Source organism: Galeopterus variegatus, unplaced genomic scaffold (genome assembly GCF_000696425.1).
Source record: "Galeopterus variegatus unplaced genomic scaffold, G_variegatus-3.0.2 Scaffold3068, whole genome shotgun sequence".
Lineage (NCBI taxonomy): Eukaryota > Metazoa > Chordata > Mammalia > Dermoptera > Cynocephalidae > Galeopterus > Galeopterus variegatus.
The window spans coordinates 211,415-224,200 of record NW_007729179.1 but is presented as its reverse complement, the minus strand read 5'-3'; the positions used below and the strand labels follow the sequence as shown (position 1 = coordinate 224,200).

Sequence of the window (12,786 nt, the reverse complement as noted above, 5' to 3'; positions counted from 1 at the left end):
GAAAGGAGTGTCAGTGGCTCCTGCCCCCAGTTAAACATCGAAGAGCTTTGTCCTCAACCTCCTAGGCTGGGAATGATCACATAGGTGAGGGACAGGGCCCCTTGGGGTGGGGGGACTCAGTACAGCACAGGCTTTGAAGGGGGTGAGGGGCTTTGATGGCCTGTGAGGATACCCTCAGCTCTGGACCAGGTTGGGAAGTGCCCAGCATCCATGCACAGCAGGAGACCCTTGTTCCTGTGCCCCTCTGGCCCTCCCCTGTCTGCACCACCCTGTGGTCTCTCAGGTTGCCCCAGCCTCTGTGCTGGGGGCTGGGGGTGCCTCGGACTTCTATTCCAGCACAGCAGCATCGCAGGCAGACCCCGTAGCTGGTCTGCACAGGTGGCCCAGGACCCAGTGGCTGTGTGGCCTTTGATGGCTGGTGTGGGGAAGCTGAGTTCTCTCTGCTGGCACTGAGTAGGGAGCAGCTCACATTGGCACTGGACCCAGCTCTGGCTCTGCAGGTGCCCCTGGTGGTCATCACCCACCAAGGAACTGGGGCCTCACCCAGCTGCAGCCGGGACACCCATGCCCAGTGAGGGGGCCGCAGAGGCAGGTCTTGACTGCCTCCTGCATGCTCCGCACGGAGCGGCGGGAGGCAGTTTTCACATTACGTGGCAATGGGGCTCAGCTGTAGCTGGGCTCAGGTGTCCACCCCAGGAGGCTGACACCTGGAATCCCCAACTTGAATTTCCCCCAGTTTTGACAGAAAAACCTAGAAAGGAGAAGGAAACGCCCTACTGCACATCCTCTCCCCCCAGCTGTGACATGCACCCCAGCTGTGACCCACTGAGTAGCATCTCCCTGGCACCTGGTTTCCAGGGACCCACATCAGCAAGGAGGACAGCAGTAGCCAGTGACCTGGGAGCCCAGGCGCCCGGAGCCTCCCAGGCTCAGTGGTGCTCTCTGGTGTCCTTCGGGCTGGGTGGCTCCACGTCGCCCTCTGGGGTATGGCTGGTGGCTGCAGCCAGGCTCTGCATGGCCTCCCGCTGGTGCTGCTTGGCCTTGTTGTACAGCAAGACACCCACTGTCACCAGGATGGTGCCGACAGCTGACAGGCTGGTGATTTTGTTGCCGAAGACTATGATGCTGAGCCAGATGGACAGGGCATGCTTCACGGTGCTGGCGACACTGCAGCGACAGGACAAGGGACAGGCTCATGTGCAGCCATGGGCCGGTGCCTGGTCGTGTCCACGAACGCATGGCCACTATGCCTGGCTGGGTGGCCAAGGGGACAGTGAGCTCCCCACAGGGACTCGGGAGCTGTAAGGGGCTCGCCTGCTCCCTCGGCTTCTCCTTACTGGGGGCCCTGTTCACCACGAAGCATCTGACTGAAGCGTGGCATGTGCCATAATGACAGCCGCGTTCCAATGACCCGCACCAAATGATCACTAACATCTGCCTTGTTCGCTTCCTTTTGTTATTTTGACTGAAGTATTTTTAAGTAAATTATAGACATCGCGACATTTCACCCCTAAGTACCTCCTCTGGCGCGCTGAAGAATGGAAAAGCTTCCGGCAGACCTGCAATACCCTGATGGCACCCAGGAGAGAGCGACCCCTCGAGGAGGTTGTTAATGAAAAGCAGCCCTGTGTGTGCAAGGTGGGACTTTGTAAAACTAAAGTGGACATGAAGCATGCCACAACGTTAACGGTGGTCGTCCTAGGGGCTGGGATTATTGAAAACTTAAACTTCAGCTTTTTGTACTTTTCTGCCTTTTCCAAATTTTCTATAATGATCATTACTCATTGCTCTCACAACATGAATTTTTTAAAGTTTTTTTTTTAAGTTGGTTTTCTGTTGTCTTTTTTGGAACCATCACTGAAAAACTAAGTTAGAGGAACACTTGGGAATAATTCCTGGTTCCAAACAGAAACAAGCTGGTGTGGACAGAGACAGTGACCAAGCCTGAGGCCACCAGGAGCTGCAGAAAAGTGTGGAACGCGAGGCTATTGCCCACGCTCTGCACATGCTTCCCTTGGGCCCGGGAGGCACGGGGCCCTGCTGTGTGTGCCCTGCTGTGCCACTGCGGGACACGGCCCAGGCTGGTGATCATCTGAGCGTTCACTGCACCGACTCAGACCAGACCGAAGGCAGAGAGAAGGGGAGGGAGAGCCGTGGCCCGCCTGCGCCAGACCACCGAGGCAGCAGTGGTGGCACCTTTCACTCAAGCCTGCTCTCGCCTTCTCATTCGGGGATGATTCCACCTCCTCTGGGACAGTTCAGAAGTCAAAGAAAGAGGCCCACTGACTGACGTGGACCTGTGGACATGGCCCACGTGGCCAGTGTCAGCCACGCGGACTCTGTGCCTGCTGGTGACATATGCTCATTCCTTCTCACCTGCTACCGGAAACTCTCCCGTCTTTAAGCTGCACTCACTAAGTGTGTCCAGTTAAAGCGAGCAGATGCTCACGGGACTGCAGCTCACCTCCAAGTTCCCAGAGCTCCTCTGCCCGACGGGGGAGCCACTGGCTGCATGTGTCCATTCAAAGTTAAACTGACTAACATTCGATAAAATGAAGAACTTGGTTTTTCGTTGTGCTCTACATATTTCCAATGCTCAGTAGCCACATGGGGCTGGTGGCTCCTGTACTGGATGGCACAGAAATGGGGCACTCCATCATCACAGACACTTCTATGGACAGCATTATTCTAAGCAGGAAAATACTCAAACAACCCCAGAAAACTTCTAATGTAACGACTTCTAGGGGAGATTTCCCTGAAATCTATTTCACACATTTCACCATCTGCATTTCAAACAGTGCCAGTACAGAATGGCTTTGTAATTATGGTGTGTAACCACGGTCACCACTGCAGAAAAGAAAGACAAGTATCTTTTATCAAAACGCATAGGTTTCAAGTCCTCTCCTTTGTAAACCACCTGGACACACCATGTCTCTTGGGAAGTCCCTCTGCTCACCTGAACGTCACAGGGGAGATCTTCCCCATGAGGGCATAGGCGGTGACGCTCTGCAGGTGGAACAGGACCCCGTCGGTCAGGAGCAGCAGTAGGACATCCTGGCTGTAGCTGAAGCTCCTCCCGCTCCTCCCAATCACTGGCATATCCTGTGATATGAACAAAGGATGTGATGCTGCTGAGCGTCCTGGGCGCTTTTCTCTTACCTGTGACCCAACAGAAGTCATGATGACATTTGTGCCCAGTGATTGGCAAACAGCTGACATCAAGAGGAGCTCTGAGAATGGCCTTTAGGGCAGCAACCGAGCTGAGTGTGTCAAATCATCAAAACGCACAGACAGATTTCCAACAGGCACATGACAAGACGCTCAACACCACTAAGCACAAGGGTGATGCCAACACTCCCCACCCCACAGGAGGATGCTATTAAAAAACCCTGGAAAGGCCGGCCCGTGGCTCACTTGGGAGAGCGCGGTGCTGACAGCACCAAGTCAAGGGCTGAGATTCCCTTACCAGTCATCTTTTTAAAAACAAAACAAAACAAAAAAACCCTAGAAAGCAGAGAATAACAAGAGTTGGTGACAACGTAAAGAAATGGGGGCCCTCGTGCACCGCGGGTGTGAACGTAACGTGTGCAGCCCCTGGGAAACGGTATGGAGGTTCCTCAAAAAATTAAAAATATAATAACCACATGACCTCGCAATTCCACTGCTGGGTATATAACCAAAAGAGCTGAAAGCAGGGTCTCAAAGAGGTACGTGTGCACCATGTTCACAGCAGCATAATGCCGAAACGTGGAAGCAGCCCCATACCCACCAGCAGCTGAATGGACAAGCAAGATGTGGGGCACCCACAATGGACTGTCATTCAGCCTTCAAAAGGAAGGAAATTCTAATACACACCGCAGTATGAATGTGCCTCAAAGACGTTGTGCTAAGTGGAAAAGCCAGACACAGAAGGACAAAGACTGCGTGATTCCACGCACAGGAGGTCCCTGGAGTAGCCAGTTCACAGCGACAGAAAGTGGAAGGGTGGGTGCAGGACTGGGGAGGGGCTGGTGAGCCAGCGCTTCATGGGACAGTGTCAGCTTTATGAGATGAAAGGAGGTCTGGGGCTGGAGGGTGGTGATGGTCACACAAAGTGCGCGTGTGCTTAACGCCCCTCAACTGTACACTTAAAAATGGTAAATGGGCCGGCCCGGTGGCGCACTGGAGAGTGTGCCGCTTGGGAGTGCGGCGGCGCTCCCGCCGAGGGTTCGGATCCCATGTGGAGACCGGTTCCCACTCACTGGCTGAGTGCAGTGCGGGCGCAACACCGAGGGTTGCGATCCCGTTGCCGGTCCCCGGTACAGGTGCGACACCAAGGGTTGCGATCCCATTACCGGTCAGTAAAAAAGACAAAAAAAAAAAAAAAAAGGTAAATTTTAGGTTATATATATTTCACCACAATAAAAAAATATTTACACATGCACATTCTTCCAATCAACCATTTCAGTTCCAAGAATGTATCCCAGAGAAACACCCTCATCTGCGAAAGACATGGATGGAACAAGTTCCCTGTTTCGTGTACGTAACAGAGAAAAGCAAAACACGATCCAATATCCATCAACGGGAAAGAGACCGACAAGGGTGAAGCCACCGTCCAGCTCATGAGTGTGCCCCCGGCCGGCCAGTGTTGTTTGTGTGGAGACACGTGCACATGCTCTTGCACACGAATGCAGTCACGCTCCAGTGCGTGCAGGTGAGCATTTCATCCCCAGATGACACCTGCAGGGGGCATCTCCGGGAGCGGGGCAGGGAGGGGCTGGAGCCAGACTTTGTTTTGCTTGAGATACTTCTGCCCTGTTCACTGTTCTAAGTGGGCACATGTTATTTTCCTAATGCTAAAATCAACGAGCAAACCTAAAACGCCTCACACAAAAATCTCAGGACACTGCCCCCACTCTGAGTGGCCTCCCATGGGTGTAGGCGACAGCCACAGGACTTTGGTTTCTGCCTCCCTCTCCACAGCAGCCTCTTCCTGCACAGCTCCGCAAGGCTCCCACCCCACTTGGCTAGCCCCACGACTCAGGGAGTTAAACCACTCTGCTCTCGAATGGCTGGTGCAGTGTTCTGTTCCTGGAACCCACCATGAAGAAGATCCAGGCTGGGACCAGCATAGCCATGGCAGCGGCACTGGTGTAGAACTGCAGCTCCGGAGCCCTGTGGGGGTAACAGAGGACGCTCAAGCCTCCCAGGCCTGGGAGGAGGCGGCTCTGACCCAGGGGTCTCAACCCTACAGGACCTGAGCCCACTAGAAATTCCCCTTCTCCCAGGCTGGCAAGAAAGGACCTCCATGGCTACCCAGAAATTAAATGGCAACCAAAACCGAGCTGGCTGTTATGGCAGCTCAGTGGGGCAGCTGAAGAAACAGGTGGTTTCCCCCAAGTTTCGATGAAGTACTTTTGAAGGCCACCTAAGCCGAAACGGGAAACAGGTCAGGTCTGTGGGGCATTCTGAACCTTAAAATGGACGGGAAGAGGGCTGACCCGTGGCTCACTTGGGAGAGTATGGTGCTGGTGACACCAAGGCCATGGGTCTGGATCCCTATATAGGGATGGCCGGTTCGCTCACTTGGGAGAGTGTGATGCTGACAACACCAAGCCAAGGATTAAGATCCCCTTACTGGTCATCTTTTATTTTTTATTTTTTTATTTTTAAAAGATGACCGGTAAGGGGATCTTAACCCTTGACTTGGTGTTGTCAGCACCACGCTCAGCCAGTGAGCGAACCGGCCATCCCTATATGGGATCCGAACCCGGGGCCTTGGTGTTATCAGCACCACACTCTCCCGAGTGAGCCACCAGGCCGGCCCACTGGTCATCTTTAAAAAAAAAAAAAAATGGACGGGAAGTTCTCTTGGAATTGGAGATTTCACTAACTTACGATACTTACGAGAACCTGTATTTGTCCCCGCTGAGGAGCTTTTTTGAAAAAACATTTTGCAAACTGGAATAAAGAAAAGAAGGGGTTATGCATTGGTACTAGTCATGAGCAGGGGACATTAAGAGGACAACATGTTTGATTACCACTGTGATGACAAAGAGGATCACACACTATGGACAGCGCTGAGCACCTGCTGTGAGCCGGGAGCCCTGCCTGGCGATTCCAGGCATCACCCACTGTAAGGTGGGCACCGGGCCTGCCCCCCTTCTACGGCTGGTAAACTGAAGCACTCAGCAGTAGAAAGACTTTCCTGAGTTCACCCATCGCTCCTTGCACTAAGCACTTCATAAAACCCTGCTGTGAATAAAAAGCTCCCATAAATCAACATCAGACATGGCTGGGCACCTGGGGATTCCCAAGGCATGTGCACGACTGCTTACATACACAGAGACACATGGGCCACATCCATGATCAGGACAGATGAGCCACAGGGAACACACACAAATGGCCAATGAGAAACAAACGACACCCAGCTTCACTAGTCACCAAGGATCAGAACCTAAATTAATGAGACACTGCTATCTGGACAATAAATGAAAAGAGGTTTTCTTTTTAAGTGCAAAAACTTAGCCGAGGACAGGGCAGACAGACCCTCTCGCTGGCAGGATTATAAATCAGACTAACTGTGCCAGGGACAGTCTGACAACAGGGATCAAGAGCCTTTTAGAGAAGTTCATGGGCTCGATCCAGCAATCTGCCTTCTAGGAATTTACCCTACAGGAGAGTCAGAAATTTAGATAGAGATTCATGCAAAAAGAAGTCCCTGCATATGTATTTACAAACACACAGAGATGGAGAGTTCAGCAACACAGGAATTGTGTGCATGAAGGAGGAGGTGGTCATGAAAATCAGACTTACGGAGAACACCCAGTGACACGGAGCTCATAAAGTAACACCAAGTTAACAAGGAAGACAAATGAAACTGCATGTTTCTAAGACCGAAAGCTGAGGGGAAAAGAGGGAAGGAAATACACCAGCATGTCAAGAGCGGCGCTAACAGTGGTGTTTGCTTTGCTTAGCCATGTCACTCAGAGCCTCGAGATGAGCCCGTTGTGCTTTAGTGGTGATGCTAATAACGAGCTCTTGGATACTGGTGGAGGTGGTGTTTTTCCTTCCTTTTCTGGAAAACAGGAGAATCCTAGACGTGACCGGTAATTCTAAAAGAGCAGGTGTTGCCAGGACTGAGGTTTGGACTTCAACGACAAGCGGGGTCAAAATGGCCCCTTCTGGACCAATCTGGACAGCAGCTGGAATGGAGCGTCGGTCCCTCTGCCCTACTACATGATGAAGGTGCTGATAACACGGAACTTTCCCTGTGGACCTCGCCACCTGTCTGTCCCCTTCCCCGCATCAGCCTCTCATAAGCCTCTTTGCAGCTGGGACGCCAGGACACCGATGGCTGCTCCGCAGGGAGGGATGTGGCCAGAAGCCGGCAGTCCAGCTCTTGAGGGCTGAACCTTCCCCGCCACCCGAGATGCTGCACCTTGTCCAGCTATGAGGTGGCCTCCAGCATCTACATACTTACGTGTGCTCTGTGCACCTCAGCATTCGTTAGCTAGCCACCCCCTATGATTAGCATTTTATTTTTTAGTGTATTAGTTTTGTTTTGGCAGCTGGCCAGCATGAGTATCTGATCCCTGGACCTTGGCGTTACCACACTGTGCTTTAACCAACTGTGAGCTCCCTGGCCAGCCCCGATTAGCATTTTAAGTGTGAGGACCTTGTAGAAAAAGTTACCTTCCTGGGGTACTTGATTTGCTATTTAGGAAAAGCAGAATCAGATGCACCTGGCTTTGAATTAGAGGAAATAATTCCGAACTAATCTGGATTTAAACATCCATGCATCCAGACGAGGAAGAGTGGGTACTATTTTCCAACCCTCCCCCACCCCCTGCATGTCCCCAGGCCCTTCAGGACTCACCAGTCCATGATGTTGGTGGACAGCGCAGCTGAGAACCCGAGGACGTTGAAGCTGATCTCGGTGGCCGTGCACAGCGCCAGCCCTCCCATGACTGGGATAAGCGAGAGGTTGACCAGCATTCCTGCCGGGACATGACACCCTGCGGCTCTGACCCACCCGCCCAGGCTCCCTGCAGCGCGGCTGTCTCCTCCACTCTCTGAAAGGCATGGCTCTTGCTTCAGCTCAGGAACTGAAACCTACCAGTTTCTGCACACCAGAGGGAAAATGAATGAAAGTCCACATCTGCCACTAAGTCCCGCCACCCACGCCTGAGCCAGGCGCCTGGCGAGGCTGCCCTGGGCCCTCCCTCCTGCATGGCACCCGTGGTTCTGTGGACTCTCATGTCATTGTATGAAAAAGGGAAATTCGCGGGTGAGGAAGGGACAATAGAAAGCCTGGCGGTGGCGGGGAGCTTCTACCTGCGCCCACGTTGAGTTTATTTCTTTTTTTTTTTCTTTTTTTTTGCAGATGGCTGGTCTGGGGATCCGAACCTGCAACTTTGGTGTTTCAAGGCTGGGATCCAACCAACCAAGCTAGTTTATTTCTTTTTATTTCCTTCTGAAATATAATAAAAAACTTTTCCACGAAAATCACATTTACCGCCGACACATGTAGTTTGGAAACAGTGTATGAGGCAGCATTTTACACCTCTCTGATTCTAGATATGGCATTTATTTTGAAATTCAAAGTAAATGAGGATATGGGGCCTTTCATGTTTACCAAAAAGGAACGAAATCATGGTCCTCAGACGGGCTCACGTTGCCCTCTCAAGAAAGTGAACACCTTCCCTGTCACAGGACAGTGCTGCCCAGAGCAATTATTTAAATTCTTCAGGAAGCGATCAGTGAACCCATGACTCCCCATGAGCCATCGCAGCAAACCCAGAGATGCTGCACGGCTGAGAGGACTGAGCTTAAGAAAGGAAACCCCATCTGTCCAAGGAGAGTCTTGCTCGTGAGCGTCCTCTTGGTTTTCCATCATTTGGCCTAATCCTCCAGTCTGTCTGGAAATTTTTGTAGAGAGAACTGGAAGCCATGAATGCGCTTCACCCTCCAGTGAGGACCTGCCTTGCTGCTGCTGTGCGGTTGGGGGCCACGGATGCCTTCCTCAGCGTGGATGTCACCAGGTCCAGAATTGCCGCTGTGAGCATGGTGTTAGTCGAACGGTTCCTTTTGGCAAGGCCCCCACCTGCTCTGCTCCGAGTCTCACTGGCGGCCCGACAGTTAGCAAACACATGGCAGGGGACAGCGCACATGGCTGGATCATTCTATGAGCTCTGAAATCTTGGAACCTCAAGTCCTGGCACCCTGGTCACTCTTCAATGCCTCCCCAACAGATTTTCGTTTTAACTTGTATTATTTTTTATTGTTATATTGTTATTTTTTGTTTTTTACAAATTTTTTTTCCTAATTTTATTTATTTTTGAGGGGTACAGTGTGTCGTTTTAATGCATACATATCTTGCACAAAGACTCACTTCAGGAAGATTTCCTTTCACTAAATTTTATCAAGACTTTCTAATTGTTCTTAGAAAGAGGCTCAGTTTGCATTAAGCTTGTTCACTGTGGTTGGAAGGCAAATCGTGATGTTTTAAAGTTGCTGGAAATATCCCTTCATGAAGGGTTAGGCTGCCAGCCCGATGTGCAAAAGGTCACTTGTCTCGTGCCTGTTGTCATCCCTCAGCTCGTCTCTCTCCCGCTCCCCACGCGGACACCTGCCTCAGTGAGATCTAGCCATTTTTTTAACAGAAGCAAATATGGGCATACACGTGAGCAGCCCTAACACCGTGCTCCAGTCACCTGACAACCAGCCAGCTCTACGCTGCTTTCTAAAAGGCCGTAGGAAAAAACGGTGTGGGTCTGAAATGCAGCCGAATATCACCTGCACGTCATTAACTTATCTGTCCACACATCCGACATGCTGAGCCTCTTGGAGGATGGAAACACCTCATTTGGACAGACACGGAGGCAGGGGATGAGCACGTCAGAGCAGCTGGCCATCAGGGGCTGAATGGGAAGCCCCGAGGACAAGGAGCCACGACTGCCCCACAGGGCACCCGTGGGGGTCACCTGGCCACCTGCTGAGGATGGAACCCCTGCCCATGAACGCAGCCCCGCCTCCTCATCCTTGGATCAGGGATCAGCCCCTGTACTTATGTTGCTTATTATCTGTTTACCCAGTTCCCACCTGTCTGCCCACCCAGCTGCAGGGCCATGATGCATGGCCGTCCTCTGGCCTCCACATGCCAACACGAGAACACCCCTGCACAGAGAGCAGGCCCGAAGAAACACGCAGTCAAGTGACCATGTGAGGTGAGTTTTAGCCACTAAGAAACTTCAGGAGAGAAGCAAAGGCCAGCCTGCCCAGCTGGAGCCGCCCGGGGCCCTGCACATGCAGTGGGCAGTGGGGACCTCTGGTTCAGGGGGGTCCCTCACCTGTGTACTCCCCCAGAATCATCCGAGACATGATCACAGTGAAGATGGGAGCAGAGCTCTTCACCGTCTCAGCAAACGAAACCGCCACGTTTTTTAGGCTGACCAAACCCAAAACCACCGTTGCAAACCTAAAAATAAGGAAAAACTGTCATCAGAATGTACCCGTCGATTTGCAGCTACAGGACAGACTCTCCAAGAGGTCAGCCTCGGCCGAGGGTGCATCTGACCCGTCCTCCTCCCCTGCCCACCCCCTCCTCGCCAGCCTGAGTGCCTGGACCCGCTTCTGTGATGTTTTAGGCCGAGCCCCAGGAAATGGCCACCTGGCATGAAGTGGCTTCCATCACCCCAGCGAGAAGGAGGCACGTTATCCTCAAACCACCATTAGATTAGTTCTCATGGCTGCTCCAGAGAGAATCGGATCAAATACACGCGGCACTAAGATCTCCAAACCCCAGTTCATCTGGTGTCCTATACCCTGGACAAGCCCTGACGAATTTATGAAGTTTGCACTGAAACACACCTCGGAGCACCTGAGCATACCATCCGCTCGCAGAGTTCCCAGTCCTAGTAACGGGAAAGATATTTTCTATACACAGATAATTAGACACTCAACCCAAAATGTGAGATGCTTTACCTCATCAGGCCCACAAATAGCATAGTCATGATGAAATTGGGTGGATAAGAGAGCCGGGCTTTGTGCTGGTATAAACAGCAAGGGACAAATATTTTAATGCATCCAATAAGTGTTGTGGACAGCATTTGCACGGCGCCTGAGGAGGGAGACAGAGAGGCTGGGTTGAGCAGAGTTGCATCCTCCCAGCACAGGCAGGTGTCCTAGGACCCCGGGGCGGGCAGGGCGGGCAGGTGGCGTTACCGAGCATGCCGGGCTCGCCCTCCAGCAGGGACAGGATGTACTTGTTGAGGAAGAGCGTGCAGAAGCTGAAGAAGAACCAGAGCGTCAGGTAGAGCAGAGCCCGTGCACTCCACACGCCCAGGCCCGACTCGATGACGGTGGTCTCGGTGACGGTGATGGTGAGCACCTTCTCGTCGGGGTGACCGAAAAGTGGGCCCCAGGTGAGAAGCGACCTTCCCTCCGGCTTCTCCTCGGGCCCGGGAACGGCCTCTTCCAGCGCTTGGGTTTTGGCTGAAGACGCCATGCTGATGCTGCCACTGAGAACGATGCTCTCTCAGTGACGGACAACATGGGCCACGCTGACCGTCGGGCACGAGGGCACAGGGTGGCGGGCAGGAGGCGGGCAGGCGGCGAGAACGTGGTCGCCGAGAGGGGTCAGCCCAGCAAGGTGGGGGCACCGAGGCCGGACGCTGAGGGAAGGAAACACGACACTTAACGCTCTCAGAAGGATCACCTCCCAACAGAAGGCGACAGTAAGACGCAGACGGGGAACGTGGCCTCACTCTGCAGGCGTCTTAGTCCATGGCCCTGAAAAAGCAGAGGCACGGACGACCCCAGATCCCTTGCTGCCTTCAGTTGAATGTCCCCCAAACTTCATCCCCACTGTGACTGTTAAGAGGGTAGGATATTCTATTATGGTCATTGAAAGGTGGGGCCTTGGAGGTGATCAGATTAGATTGTAGGACCATCCCGTAGTGAATGGATCAAAAATGGTTATTGTGGGCATGGTTTGGATGGCTTGAAAAGGAGAGTGAATGAGGAGGTTAGTCTCTCCGCTCCACCATTTTCTTTTTTTTTTTTTTATTTTCCTTTTTGTCTTTTTCATTGACTGGTAACGGGATCGCAACACTCGGTGTCGCGCCCGCACTGGGGACCGGCAACGGGATCACAACCCCCGGTGTCGCGCCCACACCGGGGACCGGCAACGGGATCACAACCCCCGGTGTTGCGCCCACACCGGGGACCGGCAACGGGATCACAACCCCTGGTGTCGCGCCCGCACCGCGCTCAGCCAGTGAGCGGGAACCGGTCTCCACATAGGATCCGAACCCTCGGTGGGAGCGCCGCCACGCTCCCAAGCGGCGCACTCTCCGGTGTGCCACTGGGCCGGCCCGCTCCACCATTTTCGCAGTGTGATATCCTGCCATCGCTGAAGTCACCACCAAAGAAAATCTTCACCAGCTGTGTCCCCTGGACTTCCTAGTCTCTGAAACTGTAAGCAATAAATTTCACCTTCTTTATAAAATACCCAGTTCTATGTATGTTGTCATAAGCCACAGAAAGGGATCGATACACTTGCCTCACTTGGTCAAACCAGAAATGTTAACCTCTTTCTTCCCCTTCCCCATACATCTAGCCTTTAAGCAAATGCCGCCAGAACTATTTGGAAAATGTAACGAAAATCCGGCCCTGGCTCTTTCCCTCCCCCACGCCCAGGACCCTGTGCCAGCCCGGCCGAGGCCGAATCCTCCCCTGGGCTGGTCTTCCCTTCGCAGCAGGGCAGGGTCCAGAGATCTAAAACCTGCTGGCCCCAGAGACCCC

At 52.9% G+C, this 12,786-nt stretch overlaps 1 protein-coding gene across 1 annotated transcript; it reads right to left on the bottom strand.

Moving 5' to 3' along the window:
• Window positions 1-929: 929 nt before the first annotated feature.
• LOC103599717 (solute carrier family 35 member E2) lies at window positions 930-11,634 on the bottom strand. The gene is made up of 8 exons (XM_008583870.1): window positions 11,206-11,634; window positions 10,966-11,101; window positions 10,332-10,459; window positions 7,859-7,979; window positions 5,887-5,940; window positions 5,082-5,154; window positions 2,957-3,102; window positions 930-1,167 (listed from the first exon to the last, which is right to left on the bottom strand). The coding sequence occupies exons 1-8, from the start codon at window positions 11,486-11,488 to the stop codon at window positions 930-932; spliced, it is 1,179 nt and encodes a 392-aa protein (XP_008582092.1). The 5' UTR covers window positions 11,489-11,634.
• Window positions 11,635-12,786: the final 1,152 nt, after the last annotated feature.

What these genes read in the sequence shown, in the direction of transcription:
- LOC103599717 (XM_008583870.1), bottom strand. Translation starts at nt 11,488, where the DNA reads ATGGCGTCTTCAGCCAAAACCCAAGCGCTGGAAGAGGCCGTTCCCGGG. An exon ending in GATTCTGGGGGAGTACACAG is followed by an intron (nt 7,980 to 10,331) that starts GTGAGGGACCCC and finishes ATGTCCCGGCAG; the next exon opens with GAATGCTGGTCAACCTCTCG. An exon ending in CAGCCTGGATCTTCTTCATG is followed by an intron (nt 3,103 to 5,081) that starts GTGGGTTCCAGG and finishes TTCATATCACAG; the next exon opens with GATATGCCAGTGATTGGGAG.